The sequence below is a fragment of the Leptinotarsa decemlineata genome, unplaced genomic scaffold, assembly GCF_025532065.1.
Source record: "Leptinotarsa decemlineata unplaced genomic scaffold, Ldec_3_MD MMD2_tig00000882_RagTag_RagTag, whole genome shotgun sequence".
In the NCBI taxonomy this organism is placed as follows: Eukaryota; Metazoa; Arthropoda; class Insecta; order Coleoptera; family Chrysomelidae; genus Leptinotarsa; species Leptinotarsa decemlineata.
In genome coordinates this window covers 17,927,958-17,951,497 of record NW_027412556.1, presented here as the reverse complement: position 1 = coordinate 17,951,497, position 23,540 = coordinate 17,927,958, and the positions used below count along the sequence as shown (strand labels likewise).

Here is a 23,540-nt window from a genome sequence, read left to right as displayed (position 1 = left end):
GGGGAAAGTACAACCGTGGAACGGACGATTTAGGATGCAAACTCTTATGAAATGGAACTGCCTTATTTTTCGGGTCTTCACGTCGAGTTGATACGTTATTATTATTATTGTCCTTAAAAAATTGACATTTCAACTTGTTTTCTGGATATATCTTCGAAAAAAAAGAGTTTCACAAAACTTTATTGGCTATCAATTTGGGAAACTATAAAAGGCCGCATATATTTTTTTTTCAAAATTCGCAAATGTCGAGTAGCATGTCAGGAAATCACCGTAAATCAACCGTATCTATTTTTCAAATAATTCAAAAGTTAAAACGCCCCTATTGAAAAATTCAAGTCAAAAAGTGTGTTAATTTGTAAAATATAATACAGGGGGACGGACAGTCAGACAAATGAGAGAACTTTCATATATTCATTGTTCGTTTCTGATTTCCTACTATTGTCAAATAAAAAAGTTGAGTAGAGCCATTCCGATGACCGTAAAATGAAAGTCCGAAAGGTCATGATATAAAAATCGTGGACGTAAAGAACTCTCTAATGTGATAACGTAGACACTGATGTAACATTATCAAATAATTTTACCAAACCAAATCATTTTGGGAAACGAGATAAAGCCCGTCAGAATAAAGTTTCATCAAACAACCATCAGAATTTCGTGAAAGTTCATTAATAATCGTTACTCTTTCTTTATCTTGCTTTCAGATGAACGGATGAGAATGTGTGAAATGACAAAAAGGATAAACTTTGAATCCGACAGCAATGTTCATTATCTCCTCAGATGGTTTTCAGGCTTGTCGCTTTTTTCGTCCGTGTTAATGAGAATGAACATTTCAGAATTAAAAAGTATTTCACGAGAAATCGGAAGTGAGTTTGTTGGAAATAGATTTGAAATGATGGATATTCATTATAGCTTGAATTTACATTGAGGAAATAAATTATTATTGACGAAGATGTGGTGGACTGTGAAGATAGATGTTGAATAACTAGAAGCTTGGTATCTTCAGATTTATATAAAGAAAACCATCTCCATTTCAGTTTCGAATGATGACACTGAATTATAAAAAAATGCGTATTAATGTCAAATAACTTTTGAATCGTATCGAATCACAAGGCAAGGAGTACCTCAATTGCCATGCTACGATTATAATGAAATTAATTTTCCAATATACCAGAACTATCACAACCCTTGTTTGAAGGTGGTTGACAATGTTTCGTGATGTATTTCATCAGTTCGGAATTCCATTGTATAATATAATATAAATTGATTTGAAATCCCTGAAAATAATTAAAAAGATTAATGGAATATAACAATTTTATTAAACAAAAAACTGAAATTACAAACGAATAACACATACAAGCAACAACCAATAAAATAAAAAATAGAAATAAATATTCTGGTTCAGATACTGGCCTCTGAACCAGAAATCCAACCACCATCAATCGACTAAGAGAGGAATCATCAAGACTCTACTAGACCGTGCTTTCTGGCTCTGTAATACAAAGGAAGGACTCGAAAAGGAACTAGGCATCATCAAAAATGACCTTCAACGGAATGGTTACTCCAGAGTGACGGTGGAATAGGCTTTAGCTAGAAGACAGCAAGAGCTCCACAAGGAAGAGAAGCCGCCACAACCAGTACTTGTACTCCCCTACATCAGAGGATTATCGAAAAGGATAAGAAGGATCGGGTCCAAGTATAACATCAGGACCTCCTTCAGATCTGGGAACACTATCCGTAGCAGCCTCATAAAAACCAGGCCACCAAACGCGGACTGCGATTCCAAGAATTGCATTTACCGGATACCCTGCAAGTGCGGACAATCATACATCGGTGATACTAAGAGGCCATTAAAAGTTTGCATTGCCGAGCACAAGTAATACACACAGCAAGGAGAAACCAGCTAATCCGGAATAGCAGAGCATGTTTGGACTCATCAACATAACATCAAGTATATTTATTCCATATATACTCTGTAATAATAGCATTTCCTGTAACAATGTATTCCTGTTGGAAATAAATCGCTTTTTTTATATAAGGAGAGATAACTTTTCACATATAGTCTGTGGGCATACTTGAAGACTGACTATAAATCAAATCATATAAAGGAACAATTCTTTTAGGCCAGTCTCAACTCCCTACACTGTAGGTTGATGGACTGACACCTATCAGAACACAACTACGCCCCTGGCTAATACCACAAAGGACGTTGGATTATATCTGACAGGTATCAGTGCAAGATTTTTCACTGAAGTTATTCCTACATATCAGCCAGGGGAGTAGTTGTTTTCTGATAGGTGTCAGTCCATTAACCTACAGTGGAGGAAGTTCAGACTGGCCTCAACGAATTGTTCATTTAGATGATTTGATTTACAGACAGTCTTCAAGTATACTCTGACTATGAAAAGTGTTCTGAATAGAAAGTTGATGAGAAATAAAATAAAATGTTTCTAATGTATGTATGTTAGTTATTTGACTTGAGATATAGAACAATTTTTCTTTCGATTTTCAGTCAACCAAAAACGTCCTACACATATCCGTTATATGAAAAATGTACGATGATAAATTTATATAATTTTTTCAAAGGTCAACGTTTCAGTTCCTAATGCTCTGCCTAAAAATATATCTATAGTGAAATATTTTGATTAGCTTCCGGGTTTTGCCGTGGTCTTCTTCGGTCATAATCTCCAAACGTTTGAACTGCAACTACGGCCGCCATCTTCAGTCAGTACTGGAGTACGAAGTACTCCAGATGAAGTACGCAGTTCTCCAGATGAAACAGTTCTCAAACAGTGAAGTTTGAGAACTTTTTGAGGTGTACTGAGTTGATTCTCGAAACGATGAGTAGCCACAGTCCGTCGCGTATTTCTGATATGTACTGCTATTGGTGGAATCAGATGTGTCAAGTCACTTTAACACTTCCAGTGAAAGTACTATAGAAGAGAGACAAATCTCCAACCTTTCTTCGATGTTCCAGACTATCAAGGTTGCACGTTATGTTCGCGTCTCTAATCAGGCGGATTGCTCTTTTCTGGATGGAATCCAGCAACTTCTGGGTACGTTTGGGGGCAGAGCTCTATACATGAGAACAATACTCCAAAGAAGGTCTGATCTGAGCTTCATAAAGCATCAAAAGTTTCTGAAGTGTGTACAGTTTTCTGGTTCGGAACAGTGTTCCAAACTTCTGAGAAGCAACCTTTGCAATTTTAGCGACATGTTTGTGCCAAGATATATTGGTGTCCATTTTAACCCCCAACAAACTGATCGAAGCAGAAAGCGGAATTGTCAGAACTGACATTATCATGAATTTCACTAGTTTGGACTTCCATTGTCCACTATATAAAATGATTTGAAATCCCTGAAACATCTAAAAAAGAAGAATTGAAAATGAATAGCTGAAAATAACAATTATATTAACCAAAATAAACCTGAAATGAAATAATAGTGACATAAAATACAAGTAAAAATAGAACGATTGAACAAATAAAGATAAAAAAATGAAAAAAGAAAATAAAAATAAAAAGTGGAGAGATTCCAAGTCACGTTAGTTCACGACGTTTCGATTGTTAGTATCTACAATCGTCTTTGGGTGATGACTGGACTGATTTCTCCGAGAGATGACTATTTATAGGTCGTTCGAGTACTTTTACTTATCCCCGCTTTCCATTTTCCGCTTCACTGGTTCCGTGGGAGATGGCCGTTTTGGCGGGAGTTGGCCATTTTTCGTTGGTGATGGATTTCTATATGTTGCGTATTTCTACGCTGGCTTGGCTGAATACGTTATTGGACTTGAATTTTCTCCTAAACCAATGTTCCTCATTGTGCAAGATCTCAGCTTGGGATCACTCGATGTTATGTTGATGGGTCCAAACATGGTCTGCTATTCCTGATTTGCTGGTGTGTTTCTTGTGCTCGGCAATGCGAACATTCAATGGCCTCTTAGTTTCACCAATATAAGATTTTCCGCACTCACAGGGTATCCGGTAAATGCAATTCTTGGAATCGCAGTCCGCGTTTAGTGGCCTGGTTTTCGTGAGGCTGCTACGGATAGTGTTACCGGATCTGAAGCAGGTTCTGATGTTGTACTTGGAACCAATTATTCGTATCCTCTCCGATAATCCTCTAATGTAGGGAAGTGTAAGCACTGGTTGTGACGGCTTCTCCTCCTTGCGAGGCTCCTGCTGTCTTCTAGCCAAAGTCTTTTCTACCATCGCTTTGGAGTAGCCATTCCGTTGAAGATCATTTTTGAACATGTCTAGTTCCTTCTCGAGACCTTCCTTCGTATTACAGAGCCCAAAAGCACGGTCTAATAGAGTCTTGATGATTCCTCTTTTAGTCGATTGACTAAAAGAGGAATCATTAAGATATGCAACTTCCTGCTGCTGGTGAAGATGTGCCTTCGTAGCCGATACCCTGGAATCCCAAGGAAATGACGAGAGAAGTGTGCTGTCGTTAGCAAAGCAATATATTGGATTCTTGGTTTTTTCCAATAAGTCATTGATATACAATAAAAATAGGGTTGGAGACAATATGGATCCCTGGGAAATACCAACGTTGATGGTGAAAGTATTCGAGAGATATCCATCGATGGCCACTTGCAGGAAACGTTCTTTCAGGAAGCTGAAGAGCCATACACAAAAAAGCCATAGCGTCGAGTTTGAACCACACACGGTCAAAGGCCTTAGAAACATCAAGCGCAACAGCTCTAAATTCTTCATTTTTCCCGATTGCGTTCTTCCAAATATGGGTGGCATTCGTCTGTATATATACGTCTGTTGATATTTGTTTCCGAAAGCCATATTGATGATCACTCAAGATGATGAAGCCTTCCAAATATTTGGGGATATATAGTGAAATACATTGTTTACATTCACAATGGAAAAACAGATTTCAACTTTAAAGTAATTAGTTATTAAGTCTGTTACAATTCATGTTATAGATATGATTCGAATTGAAAGGTGTGACATTTTTAGTTGAGATTGGCTTTTGGGAAAAAAGTTGTCCCTACTTCTCCATCGATATACACATCTTTGTAAAGATTTATAGTTGAAATTATTTGCTTTTTACCTTCCGTTCAAACATTTTTTGTATCAGTAACTTTTTTCCCAAATGAATTTTATAGTAAAGTATTTAAGTTGTATATCTTCTTTTTTTTTTCGAAGTTCCTGTCCCATATGTTATGTTGAAGAATTTCAACATTTAGTTTTTTTATTCTTGAACAATTCATTATTCTTTTACATTAAAATAATGGAAAAAAATTCAAAGCAATAATATTCAACTGTACCAATTTGATTATAATTCGAATGCAGTTGTAGAAATTGGAATCAAAGATTTCACTGGAAACATTTTTCAAATCATTTCACTCCCAGATACATTCCAACGCAATGTATTCAGTGAGATCTTATATATCAAACAATTTACACTAGTATTTAATGGGGAAAACTACGTGCGGTCTTAATTCTAGTTGACAGCGACTTTCCTCCTGCTCTACAAGATATGGAAATTTACTCACTGAATACCTAACAAACCCAACCAAACTAAGCCGATAATAACATTCAACAAGTAGCTTGTACATATTCACTCTGTGTACACGTTAAATAATTTCTAGCATTTATTAAGGGTGTTTTTATAGAGGTATAGAACTTTATGTTGGCAACACTTTTTCAACTGGCGGCCATTTTGTCAGCTGTCAAGTGATTTATGTTTAGTTTGATTTGGCAATTTAACATGAATAAACTGACGTCTGAACAACGCTTCCAAATTGTGCAAATTTATTTAAAAAATCATGGTTGTGTTCGAAATACGTATCGCACACTACGTCCATTTCACCGTCAAGATAATCATCCATCAGAACAATTAATTCGAATAACTATGGGACGTTTTCGCACCACGTTTACTTTAAATGATAATACGTATCCACAGAGACGTCGTACAGTGCGTACAGAATCAGTCTAAAACAATGCTGGTCAGAACGTTACAGCCAATGGTGACCGCTATAGAGTCATGATTACTGACTTTTTTTGTTCATCAAGTGAACAACCATGATGTGTGCAGGAGCTGTGGTTTTAACAAGATGGCGCAACATGTCGCAACATGCCACAATTGATTTATTGAAGGAAGCGTTGGGTGAACGCATAGTTTCACGTTTCAGACCCGTGAATTGACCTTCAAGATCGTGCCATTTAACGTCGCTAGACTATATTCTGTGGGATATGTGAAGTCACTAGTCTGCGCCGATGAGCCCGAAACGATAAACCACTTGGAGGACAACACTCATCGCGTTGTTGCCGATATATGGCCACAAATGTTAGAAAAAGTCATAGGAAATTGGACCTCCAGATTATACTACGTCCGAGCCAGCCTTGGCGGTCATATGCCAGAAATTATATTCAAATTATAAGTCCATAAGTCCATATATTTCGAATAAAGTGAATTTCATGTCAATTCAAAAAAAATTGTTTTATTCCATTTCATAGTTTTATACCTCTATAAAAAAACACCCTATACACAAAGTACCTTGGAGTTTCGAAAGAAAATCACATTTTTTTGCAATCTTGATGTTTTATGGATTTGATTTTTTTGTTTATCAATGTAACATGAAATCTCACGTTATACGAGTAGATAAGGTGTTGATTTTAATAAATAGCTCAAAATTTGACACATTGTTAAAAAAATGGATTTGAGTTTTTTTTTTTTCGTTTTTTGAATTTTCTAAGAATATGACCATTTTTACACTAAGTATCAGAAAGTATAGATTTCAACGAAGAAAAAGCCCACCGAATTTTTTTAAAAAGCAGATATTTTGACACGTGAATTTTCGATTGAAAGTTAGGGTGCTTTTTCTACATCAAATCAAAATGAGGTGAAAAAATAAATATTTCAAATAAAAAAATTACAGTGGGTTTGGTACATAAAAAGGTAAATTTTCAATAAATTTCGTGGAAAAAACAACCAAAAACTTGATTATTTGAATTATTCACGTTAATTTCGAAGTTATGTGAGAAAAGTCTGAAGGCCAATGTTGTAGATATTTTCATTACCTACAACTTTGCTATTCACAAAACCGGTGACTCATAGGAAAAAATATATTTATATATTTTTGTAGATAATTCTATGGTCTACAATTTTTGTCTGAAGTATTTTTATGATAAAACTTACCATTTTGCTGAAAATCCAGAAAAACTAATTTTTTTGACCTTTGACCTTGAAAGATAGGAATTTAGGTAGCTTCGAATGTCTAAATTGGCCGGACTATAGGTCACAATTCGTCCCTTGTGATCTTACAGCTTAAAAGTACACGAAATTGTCAAGTTTTCAAATATTCCCTAGAACAACCGCAGATTGAATTGTCATAAATATTATGAAAACCATTGAGAAACAGTTAAATGTCTTCCGGTTTAGCGGTATTAAAACTCTTTTACGGAAAAGAAACACGTTATGATTGATCGAGCATGTTATGTATAATGAATAAAGAATGAATAATTTCCAATGAAATATTATTCATAGCCATCTTTCCAGGAAAATTCGTTCACGAAATATAACCAAATGGGACATTGATGAATTGATCCATGGAATCATATTACTCAAATATTTATGATATGTAAAATCTGGAAATCGATGAAAGTTTCGAAACAAAATACATAAATTTTGTGAAATTCTCACTTTCTGAAAATTCGATTATACCTCTCCGCATGAGAAAATTGATGGAGAAATTAATATCGATCAATTCGTATCGATTACTGAAAGTAGAAACTGCGACCTAAGATTTCATTACATGTAAATTGGATTCGTGATATTTTTCAGGCTTTCAAAATTCCAAACTCACCAGAAACCGATATGTTTTTATCGCCCTCTACGTGAAATTCAGTATTCCATTTCGTCTTATGTCTACTCATGTATTTTTTCTACTCTGAGAATATTTCGACGTTGGAATGCAAAAGGGTCAAAAAGGTTGATTTGATATCCGACTTCACTGTTCATTACGAACTCTGGGGACACATTTTCTAAATTCCGTACATCGGTCAGATTTAATATATAAATAAGTTATGTGAAATGACCCAAATGTTGGAGTTTATATTGAAGACTCATATTAATTGAACTGATAAAGTGGAAGGTTGAAGATAAAAATATGGAACTATTGTCGTATTCAAATGGAACAATTGTATTCTGAAAAAGAAAGGTTTTGGCTTTTTACTTCTGCATCTTCAAACAAAAAATGTGAGAATTTTCCAAAAAAGGAAGAAAACTATTGATTTTCAAATAAACTATTCACAAAGAAGAGTATGTAATAATAATAATAACAATAATGATAATAATAATAAATGGGCTTTATTGAAAATACAAAAAATGTAAAGAGACATAAAGTTACGGAAGATTCTGATACTATTTGGCGAAGACTAGCTCAGAGCTACTCAAACTCAACCAACAAGTACCACTCCATAATAAACGCGTACATACAGAAAATAAAAAAACAATTAACGATGAGAGAGAGAGAGAGAGAGAGGGAGAGATATGTTCTTATTGACAAAGCATGTCAAAAAAAAAGATTTTTCAAATATATAAATTATTCACAGAAGTAGAAAAACCTTATATATTAATCAGTTGAAAAATAAACATATATCAAAGAATAGATAAAATGAGTGGATATATAGAAAATTCACATAATAATTAACTAAAAAAGCAAATAAAATATAAATATTACAAACTGAGAATAAAATCATATCTGAAATTAAATCATAGCAAAGTTTCCTCGAAATTATAGAATGCTTTTTTGAGTAGAGCTTCTTTCATTATTTATGATGTTACCATAATTAGAGAAAAATATATAAAAATATCAGTTGAGAGAGTTATCCACTAAAGTGTTGATGAATCAAATTGATTTGTTGCTTCATTTATTATTGTTTTGTTCAATGAGCCAAAATTGACATTACTGACTGTCATAGATATGATTTTTATATTTGAATCTGAATTTCTGATATTGAATCTCTTTAACTTCTCGAGCAATAAATTGTAGTTTCACAGCACCGAGAAGAAATGATCTCTAAAACTGTACAGTGCGATATCATGGCATTGTTGATTTGTTTTTATATTTTAATTCAGTTATATCCCTAACCAAAAAGAAAAAATGGATACTGATGCGGAAGTAAGTCAGCAGACCCCAAAGAACGTAGAAACGTTGAATTGCAGTGGACTGAAAAAAATAATAATGATGGAATCCTGAAAAGAATTCCATAATTCTATATACAGTGCATTTCGTTAATGTCCCCTCCTTTTACTTTTTGAACGAGTCAACTCGAAAAACTGAAATTTTGTGTAATGAAATTATGCATATATACTTTATTTTGTATTTGAATATGCTGGAAATTACTGTTGACCCTCTCATCATTGAAATCGTCGAAGCGAATCCTATTGAATTCGATATGGATATTGTATTCCAACAAGAGGGAGCACCATCCCCATTGGCCGGCAAGGTCCTACAGAATGGCCAGCCCGCTCGACAGATTTGACACCTTAGGACTTTTTTATGGGGCTATTTGAAGCAAAAGGTGTACGAAACTTCAATATTTGATATACGGCAGATGTTAATAACTATTTAAAATCTGTTTAAAATATGTTTTTCCGTTAATCAGCTGTCGCCCCCATACGAACGACAACTCTCTTGTAGATATATTGACGTTACTGTGTTCGAAAATGTTCGGCGTGAAATATCGGATAGGCTGTTCATAAGTCAAGAAGTTCAAGCCAACCATTTCGAGCATCTTCTGAACTGACATCAAACTTATTACTTCATATTATGTAGTTAAATGTCAATGTATTCAGACAATCATTAAAAGTTCCGCCATTTTGTAGTAATTGAAGATATTGGCATTATATTCTAGGGTTGTGAAGCATTTATCAGGAGCTTTAAAAAGATCTGTCACAAGACACATTCAATATGAATTTCATAAATTTAAGAAAGGTTTTATCATAAAATAACCTCAGATAAAAATTGTGGATCATGAAATTCTCTACAAAAAATGTATTAATACTTTTTTTAGAGCCACCGTTTCTGAGATACGACGAGTCAAAAAGTTGTAAAAGTTATCGTCATTATATGCATAGGTATGCATTTTACAGAAGGAGTAAAGCAACAGTCTTTAAAATGTTTGAAAAACAAGATTTAGTTCAATGTGCTGAAGTTTTCAATAAAAGTAATTCGACTCAACAAGAAATTATCACCAACGGGATTCAGTTTCTTCTTTCTATGTACAAAGCTCCGAAAAAAACCACCTGCTTAGATAAGTATCGATATGCATGTTTCGTAAAAAACACTTAAAATAAGAAACAGGTGCAATTAGCTTGTCTTCCTCCAACCTCAGTTGCTGCTCATCAACATCTTTTGCGGGTATATTACCAAGTTCAAGTGTGGCTTGGTTATCAGCTAGACCCAAAAGACTGGGGTTGGAAGTTAGTCGACAATGCATTAGAACCTATTCAGACTTTACTTCCACCTGCGCCGGAAAAACTGCTGAACACAATTTTTTGCAACTGTAAAAAGGGATGCAGCGCTAAATGTGGTTGTAAAAAAGTTGGACTGTTGTGTTCTCTGGCATGTACACATTGTCAAGGCCAGTCATGTTCTAATACTGAATCACCAATAGTGGAGGATTAATTTGATACCAATGAGGAAACATGCGATACATCACCCTTGACGCAGTTTACCTACACCCAGTATGAATATCAAGAAGAAGAAGAAGATCAAGAAGAAGAAGAAGACCAAGAAGAAGAACGACAAGAAGAAGTATTTGAGAAGGTTATGACTCAGATGAATAAATGTTTACATTGTTTTAATTTCAATCGCTTTTATAATTTCCAACCCTTCCTAATATATTTTATTATGCAAGTTTTCAATTTGACAGAATCACAACAGACATGTGGAATAGGTCTACTGGGGAAACCACTTTAATAAAAAACGCGCTAAGTACACTACCTCATAGGTGGCGTGGAAACGTGTGCATATAATGACGATTACAACTTTTACAACTTTTTGACTCGTCGTATCTCAGAAACGGTGGCTCTAAGAAAAAAAGTATTAATACATTTTTTGTAGAGAATTTTATGATCTACAATTTTTATCTAAGGTTATTTTATTATAAAACTTACCATTTTCCTGAAAATCGCGAAAAACCAATTTTTTTCGAGATTTTTAATCTTTGACCTCGAATAAATTTTTTTCCAGGTATCGCAATCATTCGGAATTTTAAAATCTTATTTTTAACTATGTTTTGAACAATTACACGCGTTTGCAGCTTGTTATAAATTTATGTACCTTCCAATGTCTAGATTGACCGGATTATAAGGGTCGCCACAATAAATTAGAAAACAGAGGCTCTTGAGTGAGTTAACAATAGGAGTGGGAAATTTGCTGAGGATTAAGTTGTAAAATTTATCTATGGTGACCGAATACCATTACTGTACAAGTTTCCAATTTCAAACTTATATAAAGAGCAACAAAAACAAATGAATATTTAAGATTCTTTCTGGATACATGGGTTCATGAATAATAAAATCATAGAATCCTTAATATCAGGTAACAAATTCCTGAGACGTTTCAACACATTGAATTACACGAAAGAAAAAATACTTTCGAAATATTGAAATTATATTATTATACATAATTTACGACAAAAATATATAACTTTATGAACTTTATATAACTTCAGAAAAGACAAAACCTTTCTGTCCCAAAAATTAATCTCTTCTAAAAATATGCCTTTTTCAATTTAGAACAATTGTCATATCCATACCAATTATGACTTTTTCGAATTTGTTGCATGGCATGCATCATAAATGGTGCGTGGTATGGTGGAAGAACTGGGTTACAACTCCCATGCCGTTTTTGATGATTTAAAACGTATTTGAAAGGTCAAAAATCTCAGAATGTGGATGCTGTGGATGCCACATGATTTTAACGATCGACAAAAATTGTCACCTTTAGAAGTTTGTTCTTCTTTGCTTTTGCGTTTCCAGTTGTAAGCATAACAATTTTTTGCCTGTTCCTGTTCTTTTTTCCTTCTCTAGTTCCTATTATTTTTCATCTGTTTTCTTTTGAGTTCTTATTCTACCGTTTTCGTCTTTTCAACATATTTTTCCGTTCCCTTCTGTTTTAATTTCATCATCAAAATCAATTGTTATCTTTTTCTTTCCCTTCCTTTGCTACTCTTCTTTTGCTTTCCTCTGTATTTTTTGTTTTTTCAAAACTGAAGGATATCTGCCATATCCTCCATCTCGTCGATACTATTTGTTCATGTATAGACTATACGCAGCTGAATCCTCAGTACCTAACCTATAATTTCTTTAATACCACTAATTGTCCTGCAGCCGTGACTATCTATTGCTTACATTTATTTTCTTTGATATATAGATTATTAGTAGATACGCTTATTGAAATCCAATAACTTTATACAATAATTCATAATAACATCTGATAAATGTTTCTCAATTATACTTGTTTATCATACAGGGTGTAACTGAATAAGTGTAAAACATTTAAGAAGGTGATTCCTCATCGAAAAAAAGATAGGATCTTTCATATAAAGAAACTTCATTGGAGCATCCCTTGTTAAGATACAGCCCATTAAAGGGGTACATAAAATTTGTATAACAATTTTTTCATAAGCACTGAAAAAGTAACAATATTGAAATTGACCTGACGTTTTGTACTGCACTTAGCCAGTAATTTATTTGGTTTACCCCATGGTTGTAAGGGGTGTAAAACGCAACCCCTAAAATTTATTTCCAATGTAACTTTTTGTCTCATTATTTGTTTACCATTTCCGATAGCCTGTTTCATTCTAAACAAAAAATGTCTCCTGGGTTTTTTGCCCAAAATAAACCAGTTCGCAGCAAAAAATTATTTTACTAACAACTACAGAGATACATCATCATAAATGCGAACTGAATTTATTGTTATTTTGTAGTTAGTACCTGCATTAAACGATCAAAGGGTAATAAAAAAACTAATTTATTAATAACAAAACACACAATATGTAGAAATCATAGTAAATGTTCAATATGTCTACCTTCAGACATTACGCATGCGTCTAGACGTCAGCGCATTGAGCCACGTATCCGCTCAAATATTCCTAGAGTATCTCTGATTACCCTGCATGCATCGATGATGCGGTTTCTTGAGTTCTCTACATCGCGAACAGGAGTACGATAAACCAAATGCTGTAAATGGCCTCAAATAGAGAAATTGAAAGGATTGAGATCCGGGAATCGAGCGGAACAGTTGTGTGGTCCTCCTCAACCTATCCACTGATTTGCATATGTCTCAGTTAAATGCTGACGTGCTACTTGACTTAAATGAGCGGGAGCTCCATCATGCATAAAATCATATCCGTTCTGACGCCCAAAGGAACTTCCTCCAGCAGTACTGGATGCACTTCTCTTAAAAATTGAACGAATGCCTCACCATTTAATCGAGAAGGTAGAAAATGAGGCCCAATTAAATTATCCCCAATAACTCCGAGTCACACGTTAAGAGAAAACTGTTCTTGATAGTTAGTTTCGACAATAGCGTGAGGGTTTTCATCAGCCCATATGTGGTAATTATGAAAATTAATAATCTTGTCCCGAGAAAAACTACATTCGTCTGTGAATTCTATCGTCTTCAGTAAGTCACAATTTCTTCTAATCATTTCCAGCATCCAATTGCAAAATTCAAGACGGTTCGGAAAGTCTCGCGGTAACAGTGCCTGTACTCGTTGCAGATGGTAAGGGTATAAGAGTTGTTCCTTTAAAATTCGAAATACCGTCATATGATCAACATTCAGCTGGAAAGCAATCTTTCTAGTACCGGTAGTAGGTTGTTCTTCAATCAAATTGAGTACTGCTCCCTCAAGCTCTGGTGTTCGTACTTTTCGAAGGCGACCACAATCCTGCGTTCTTCTGTCGAATGAACCATATTCTCGTAATCGTTGATGAAGTCGAGCAAATATTCTATGTGAAGGATGCTGCCGTTGAGGAAACATTTCAGCATATCTTCTAGAAGCTTCTAACCCATTCCCCTGCGACAGACCGTAAACGTAATGCATCCATTTCCTCATTTGTGTATGCCATTTTAATAACAAGTGAATTATTTAAAGTAACAAATTAAGAACAGAACAACAACACACAATTAGTATTAATTCAATTTCGAAAATTCACAATCGCTAGTCACTATCGCTAATAGCGACCTACTACATTGGTTTCGTATTTTCGCATTTTCGCATTTATGACGATGTATCTCTGTAGTTTTTCCTTAAATAATGTTTTGCTGCGAACTGATTTATTTTGGGCAAAAAACCCAAGAGATATTTTTTGTTTAGAATGAAATATCGGAAATAAATGTTTAAATGGTAAACAAATAATAAGACAAAAAGTTACATTGGAAATAAATATTAGGGCTTGCGTTTTCCAACCCTTAGAACCATGAGGTAAAACCGAATAAACTTCTGGCTAAGTGTCTTTTTGATAGTACAAAACGTCAGGTTAATTTCAGTGTGGTAACTTTTTAGTGCTTGTGAAAAAAATTGTTATAAAAATTTTATGTACCCCCTTTAAGGGTCTGTAACATAGAATGATCCAATGAAATTTCTTTATATGAAAGATCCTATCTTTTTTTCGATGAGGAATCACCTCCTTAAATGTTTCACACTTAATTATACACCCTGTATTTGTTTTCCGTCTTTACTCATCACTTTCTTTGATGCGTTGAACTAATCTTCAAACTAATCTGATTCAAATTCAAACATTCTCACTTTTAAAATTTATCATCATTTTGATTGGAGAAACTTACCATGATCATTAACAAAATGAAAACAACATTTAGAGTCAGTTCATAGAGAAGAGACCACAATACATTATTATAATAAGAATATTGATTCTTTGGATTCCCATTTCTTTTCATATGATTGAAAAATTTCAGGTTCTGTACAGAGTGGGCCAAATTTGACACTTCACAAGGGAAACTCCTGTTTCTAAACTAGACAGATGAGAACTCATAACTAAATCTGAGGGTCAAATTTTATGACAAACTTAATGGTGAAACCCGCGATATCTATCATTATTTCTGAGTTATAGCATGTTTTTCGAAAATGTACATTTTAGAAAAACATGCAAAGACTTTTTTTCTGTCGAAAAATTCTGTACCCTGCATTCATGCATATTTCAGTAGAGCTTAAAATTACTTTTCGAAAATTGTAGAACACTTAATATTTTGTTAGTCATCTTTGAAATACAGAGATTCTAGGTTTTTTCATATATGAAGCGCACACTTTGATCAACTAGGATTTGGCCGATGCAGCGATGAAACAGCATGCAAATCTTTACTGGTAGCTGTCAAATTTTGATTTAAGCAGTAAAGGCGTTCTTCAGTTAGCGGTTCTTGTTCAGTTTTCAAGCACATTTGCAATGAAGTGAAGACAACCTTTCAGAGACATTTTCGCAAGATTGCGACACAATCTAATCAATCAATCAACCTAATCAATCAATAGTGATCAATTTGTAAAGGAAAGGACAAAATTATATGAATGAAATAGGGATGAGGATATGGTAGAAGTAGTCGTTTCAGGAGCTGTTGAAAATAATCCCAAAACGTTAATACAAAATTTGAAAATTTGAACAGGCCTACCAAGAACTAACGTTAGGATTTTGAAACAACACAAATTCAAGCCATACAGGACCACTACAGTGCATCAACTCAGACCAGGAGATTCTGAAAGTCGCATGGTTTTTTGCCGGTGTTTCCTGGAAAGTTGTAACCAAGAGCGTGATTTTTCGTTAACTTGTATTGCGACATATGATGCACTGTTTGGAACTTTTGGTGTAGTAATGAACGTTAGTGGAGTTTTTCCCAACACCAAATCGTTATTTTTAACACCTCGACACGTGTTTCGTGTCGTGTAATATTGTATTGGGACAGACGAAGCTTATGTAAGCAGTGCCGGCATTTTCTACCGCAACAATTCTTATACTTGGGCACGACAAAATCCTCATTCTATTATGGAGCAGAGAAATCAAGGAAGATTTGTATTTAGTGTGTGGGCAGGTGTTTTCAGGGGTAGAATTATCGGCTCGATCATCTATAATGGCACACTCACATCTCAAAGAAATTTTAAGGTAAAGTATTGAACCCCTTGTTGATAAGTGGCCACTAATAGAGCTCAAAAAGTATATTTTTAACGAGACGGGGCTTCGCCTCAAAACACTGCAACTGTCTCAAATGTTTCAGGTGCAAATTATGGTAATAGCACCCAACTGTTGGCCGGCCGTCCCTCTGGGAAAGGTTGGAAGATTTCATTTTTGAATTGTCGACCAATTCCAGATACAAACTAGAAGCGGCAGTGATACAAAGTATTGCTTCTCTCACTCCTATTGAACTGATTAGCTTTAAAAAAACGTTCAGAAAGGGTGTCGCCTGTGGGTAGGAGAAGCTGGTAGACATTTCGAACACCTTCTCTGAAGAAATATATTTCATTATTTGTCCTTTATTATTATTATTATGATTATCATTATTGAAGTAGTGAATATAGTATAAATTGTTATCAGTTTTGTTGAAACTATGCGTTTTAATTGCTGCTGTGAAAAACTTCCTCAACATTTGATAGCTACTACTGAACAATTTCTACTTGATGAAAGTTTGTGTTTGTTTCAAAGTCTACATGAAAAAACCCAAAAGCTCTCTATTTCAAAGATTACTCTTGCAAAACATGTGCAAAGTGTTTTACAGTTTTGATAATGTTGACCTCTATTGAAATATGCAGGAATATACAAGGTTTTAAAAAATCTGTTTAAAATCTGTTTATCCGTTAACCAGTTGTCGCACCCCTACGAACGACAACCCTCAGAGGTCGAAACTTGTGCGAGCTATAGATTAACGATGTCTTACCTTTTAACGTGTGATTCCTAACACGGGTTGGACGATAGCAAGTGAAGATCGATCGTTCAGACTAGGGCTTGAACCACCGACCAACACGGCAGTCAATTCGAGTGAGTGAACAAAGCACCCACGCCGAACCGCTTGGCTACCGACCGAGGTGTCTCATTAAAAACATCAATAACAATTCAAATTCTCATTTGAAAAAATAAGTTTTTCACACCATTGAATTCTACGTAAAAAGTGCTTTGGAAATGTTTTTCTAGAAGCAATAAATTTTTTACAGGAAAAAAGTTACAGCACATTCTCGAAGAACATGCTGTAACTCAGAAACGATGATGGATACCGATATGCGGTTTTCACCATTGAGTTTGTCATAAAATTCGATCCCCAGACACAACCATCAGTTTTCATCTATTTTGAAAACAGGAGATTCCTTTCAAAAGTATCCAATTTGGCCCACTCCGTACATCAATTTACACTTTCATCCAATTGAATGCAAGTACCCACCATTTTGGAAGCCGATCCATCGATCTTCACTCCATATAAAAATAGAAAAAGCAATCCCTATAGAAACAGGTCAATTAACGCCGCGTGTAAAATCATAATCTAATATTAAAAATCAATTACCATCGTTCATTTTCCGTAGAACATTAATGACGTCTCCTTTAGACAAGGATAATTCATCAGGCTGACAGGCATTGTAATTGTGCAGCGCCTTCATTTGGGGGCAGTCCCAGCATTCGTATACGGTCTCGTCAGGATTTTCCGACTGCGGAGGACTGAAAGCCTCGATCCATCGCTCTTTGTCACTTTCCGTGCTGCTGGAGAGAAGCTGGAAAACGAAATGTTCGAATTATTATTGACCTGAAAATGTGCTCCAAGCTACGATCAACGTCGTCAATAATATTCAATTATGAATTGAGTGGGAAGAGATTGAGTTAAATTTTGATGGTTTTGACACCTGAAAACGCCCACTGCGGCTAAACATTTTGATAGTGATGCCTTAGAAAATGATGGTAGATTGTCGACGAGTTCATCATTAAGAAGAATTTTCAGACAGTGGGCTGTTCAAAAAATAAAGTGAATGTTCAATTTTCGCGAGCTGGGTACATTCGATTTTCGATTTTTTTTATTTTTTCATGTTGGTATACTCGTCTTAAACACATATTCACAGTTTCAGCTGCATACCATGTTTAGTTTGTTGGTAAGATGTTATTTATACAATTTCTGATGAGAAAGGTTTTATGAGTGATACAATATTCAGAAAAAGTTTTAATTTTGACACAATTCATTTTCTGATTGAGTTTGAAATCAAAAAATATCTGAATATTAAAAATGACACACTTGACATTTGTAGGAAAATTTAACAATTAAGATAGTACTTGTGATGCAGTGTTTGGAACTTTTGGTGTAGTGATGAATATTACTGGAGTGTTTTCCTAACACCAAACCGTCATTTCAACACCTCGATACGTGTTTCGATCACCAAGTAATTATCTTCAAGAGAAAAGATAAACTTCCTCTTGAAGATGATCACTTGATGATCGAAACACGTGTCGAGGTCTTGAAATAACGGTTTGTTGGATTGGAGGAAGATTAAACTTCCTTCTGGAGGTGATCACTTGGTGATCGCAACACGTGTCGAGGTGTTAAAATAACGGTTTGGTGTTGGAAAAAAGTAATATTTAATACAAATTACCATCTATTTGTTAAATTTGGTCATTTATACACCGTTCTTTAAAAAATAGTGACACATGCGCTGTTGACGTAAATATATGTTATTTTAATCCGAATAAACTTTCTTTCGAATTATTAATTGACTTGGAAAAAATTATGCATAGAATTGAAATGGTGTTAAGAATCGAGAGAAAATTCGAGGAAATATATCGTCAATATGCGTTTCATTAGTTCGGACTTCCATCGTCTAATTTGATATAAATTGATTTGAAATCCCTAAAAGAATCTGTAAAAAATTAAAAAGAATAACTGGAAAAAATAATTATATCAAGCAAAAAAACTGAAATTACAATGAAATAATATACAAGCAATAACCAGAAAAGGTTATGATAATTAACACGAAATAAAAATTGAAAGATTCCTAGCCAAGTTACTCCACGACGTTTCGATTGTTAGTATCTTCAGTCGTCTTCGAGTGATAACTCATCTTTTTTGGTTGTTGCTTGTATTTTATTTCATTGTAATTTCAGTATCTTTTTGTTTTCAGCTAATCTTTTTAATTTTTTACAGATTCGTTCAGGGATTTCAAATCAATTTATATCATATTAGACAATGGAAGTCCGAACTAATAAAATGCACCACGAAACATTGTCAACCACCTTCAAACATATTATGATTATGTAGGTGTTACTTACACTACAAATATAAGAGCAGAATGCTAATATCAACAAGTAATATGTAACATGTTACATATGTTACAAGTAATATCGATGACATTGTCTATTAACACAAACGCATTATTTTATTTTGAATAATCGTTGAAGAAAAAGTACCCACCCACAGAAAATTTTCAAATGGCTTTATTTAATTTGACCTGTTTTTTTGGGGTGAATTTAATAATTGAAGTTTGACCACAATCCTGTTGACAGATTGATCTGATATTTGTTACACAAATTTACTTTTGATGACAATACAGTTTATTAAATTCTGTATCACTGTAAATCCAAGAAGGTCGCAGCTACAAAATGGCGGATTTTATAGTTTTTCATAACTACCTAAATTTGTGTATCAAATGACAGGTCTTGACTAGTAGATTGGTAGTACACTTTGAAACAGATGCAAATTTAAGATGGCCGCAAGGCCATCTATGGAGTTAGATTGTAACAAATTGTCGGGAAATAAACCTTGTAAACAGAATGAGAAGAATTAAGTAACCAAATTAGAAACTAAAAACTTGAAAATAAAATAAGTAATGAAATGATGTTGAACGGTTTTATTGAAACAAAAAAGAAAATAATAATGTAAATAATGTACTAAAAGCTAAAAACGAATTCGAAAGGTGCTAGGCAGCAGTTAACACACCACTTTTCTCAGCAATCTACAGTATTGATCAGATGAAAAATAATAAAACTGTTGAGCGTAGTATCAACATATTTACTCTAGTTACGCTTCATCATTGGGCAAAAATGTGGGAGATTTACCAAAAAACAATTTTCAAAAATAATGAAAGTCAGGCACATACATTTCTTTTAGTTTCAAACTAAGGAAAAATATCTTATGAACTCTACTTTCACACGAAACACGAAAATAGCAGTTTCAACGTTCGTTAAGGAATTGAAACAAGTATCATCCATATGAACTCTTCACAAATTTTTCCACAATTTCTTCATGAAGACGTGAAAAGAGAAAGCCAAAAATCTTTTTCCCATAAACTAAAGTGTCCAAAAAATATTCCTCTTTCAATTTGAACAAAATTTCTAGGGCTGGGATGACATCAAGCAAGCGTGACATGAGCAATATTTTGAAAGTACTTTCACGGATCGAGCGTAACTACAGCTCCAACTTTTTGAAACCCGTTCCTGAAAAATCAATAAAAAATCAAATTATGTCTCGTCTGGATCCCTCACCACACTGGCCTGGAAGGTCACGAAACTGTCGACATCCTTGCAAAAGAGAATGCTGCAAGCGGTCTCATCGGGCCGGAAACGGTCATTGGTATCGCTTTAGAATCTACCAAATAAACACTGAACATCTGGACTACCGAAAGAGATTTGAAATTGATTCACCAGGATTGGATCATTTCAAGGCGTATATACATCCTTCGAAGTATGTAACCAAACAAGCAAGGATGAACTATTTTGTCTAGCAGACTTATTTACTTACGAGTCACTGTACTCCGCATCATCGTATGCAAAGATTTAGACTGTCGAAAGACACCGTGTGTTGTCTTTTTTTGGAGAATGTGCAGAGCTCATAGTTTGTGCCTTTCATGCTGAGGACCAAGACAGTTTCTCAGAGTTTTGGCATTCGATCTGCAAAATCACATGCCACATACTAATCTGCTTCGTCAGGCGAATTTTATAACTGTTCAATATCAACAAGGCGTCTGGCCCTGATAAAGTGCCCGTCATCGTACTCAAAAAGTACGCAAATGAACTGGCATCGGTATTTACAGACTTTCTAACCTGTCTTACAAAAAAGGGGTTTTTCCTTCTTGTAGGAAGATGCTCGCGTTCAACCTATTTCCAAAAAGGGCAAGAAAAATATTCCAAATAAATATAGACCGGTCGCTTTGCCATCAGTGATATTGAAAATCATGGGAAAAGTCGTAAACCACCATATTTCAAATATTTGTAAGGCTTCCACATCTTGAGCGATCATCAATATGGCTTTTGGAAACAAAGATCATATGTCACACATATTTGGAATATCGCAATCGAGAAAGGTAGAGAATCAAAAGCTGTTGCGCTTGATATTTCTAAGGCTTTTGACCGTGTGTGACATGAGAGTTCGCTGGCCAAACTTTGATGGCCAGAAATTCTGTGTATGGCTCTTCAGCTTCCTGAAAGAAAGTTCCCTACAAGTGGCCGTCGATGGATATCTCTCGAATACTTTCACCATCAACGCTGGTGGTCTCTCCAACCCCTCTTTTTATTGTATATCAATGACTTATTGGAAAAACCCAAGAGTCCAATAGATGTATTGCTTTGCTGACGACAGCATACTTATCTCGCCATTCCATTTGGATTCCAGGACATCGGCTACGGAGGCACATCTTCCTCGGCAGCAAGAGGTTGCATATCTTAATGAGGATCTAGGAGTTATTTCAAATTGGGGTGGAAGTAATCGGGTTCAATTCAATGCCACAAAAACCCAGGCATCGGTTTTCTGCTAGTGAAAAAATGTCTCCAAACTGAATATAATAATGTCATGTCAGACAATTCCGCTTTCTGCTTCGATAAAATTGTTGGGGGTTAAAATGGGCATCAATATGTCTTGGTACAATCATGTCGCTGAAATTGCAAAGGCTGCTTCTCAAACGCTTGGAATACTGTTCCGAAGCAGAAAACTATACACACCTCAGCAACTTTTGATACTTTATAAAGCTTAGATCGGACCTTTTTTGGAGTATTACAGTATGGAGCTCTGCCTCCAAACATATCCTGAAGTTGCTGGATTCCGTTCAGAAAAGAGCCATCCGCCTGATTGGAGACGCGAACATCACCTACAACCTTGCCTGGCCTGGAACATCGAAGAAAGGGTGGAGATTGTCTCTCTTCTATAGATGCTTTCACGAGAGGTGTTCAAGTCACTTGGCATATTTGATTGCACCAAGATCGGTATATATCAGAAATACGTGATGGACTGTGGCTGCTAATCGTTTTGAGGTTCAACTTAGTACACCTCAAACTTCACTGTTTAAGAATTCTTTCATCTGAAGAACTGCGTTTATGTGGAATAAACTTCCTGAGAACTATTCTTCAAATGGATTTAATCTCCAGCGATTCAAATCCAATGTGAGTCGCTACTTTCGCTCTGAGAGGGCCTCTATAATTTTCCTGTAGTACTTGTGTTTTGTCTTTAAAAAAAGAGCTAGATTCGTTTGGTCGACTTGAATAGCAGAGAGTCACAGTGTCGGTTTGAATAGACCCACTTACTTTGGATCTAATCTAACCCTCATGAATTGACAAAACCGCTTTTATGTCGTAACAGGTGCAGCATGATTGAATCGATTCGATGGAAACGGTACTTACACAGGTGTTAACTTGTGTTTCAGTCGAAATGTCATGTGAACGTGGCAAGTACTAACTTCCTTTGACAATTGTATCTCTTTACTTCAAAGTTTTAGAGGCTCAATAGTACCTTTATCAGGAACCCTAGCATATTCAGCGTTATTTTAATATTCAGGTTTTACACCATGCGTTCCCTCACTGTATTATTATAAATTTTGTCCTAGACTAGGATAGCTAAGCCATCAACTTAATATATCATTTAATTTATGTCTATTTGGTCCAAAAGACAAAGTAACTCGGCTATTCCAGTTTAGTGTAAGTGAGAAAAAACCATCTCTGAGAATAGCCTCAAAATGTGATATTCAATGGTACTGAAATGTTTTTGAATTTGAAAAATATGATATCGGATGTCACTCTAGCGCGGTACCGTTTTTTTATTACACAACACCTGATTTTTTATCGAAATTGCTCATTTTTGTCAAAAAAATTGCTGATAACTCGTCCGACAAATTTTTAGTCTCCTTTCTTTAGTACAACAACATGAATATGACGATTGAATGAAATATTTTTTTCGAAAATAGTCGATTTCAGAGAAAATTTTTAAAACAAGTCCATTTTTGTTTTCAAATTATGACTTTTTGGCGTATATATCAAATCAGTGACGTTATTTATATGAGTGTGATGACGTAGTCTTTATTTATATGAATGAGTGGTCAAATAATATTTATTTTTGAATTTATTTAATTCACACAACTAGAAATATGTATGAAATTTACTCAATACAAAATAAATTTCACCACTTTCAGTGAACGGAAAAAAATATTTATTTGACAAATGAAAATTGCCTGTTGCTGAAATTGTATGTTCAAATTTCGACATACCAACCTCTTGATAGTAGTTGAACCGACGACGACATTCTTCTTCAACACCATGAAGAATTCCTGACGTTA

At 34.8% G+C, this 23,540-nt stretch overlaps 1 protein-coding gene across 2 annotated transcripts in view; it reads right to left on the bottom strand.

The window, feature by feature from the left end:
• The window catches only part of Exn (Ephexin), a 134,787-nt gene that overhangs the window by 4,062 nt on the left and 107,185 nt on the right, over window positions 1–23,540 (bottom strand). For both annotated transcript variants that reach the window (XM_074175172.1, XM_074175171.1), the window contains exon 12: window positions 17,528–17,732. In XM_074175172.1, the coding sequence (XP_074031273.1) occupies window positions 17,528–17,732 (205 nt within the window). The remainder of the gene's footprint in view (window positions 1–17,527; window positions 17,733–23,540) is intronic.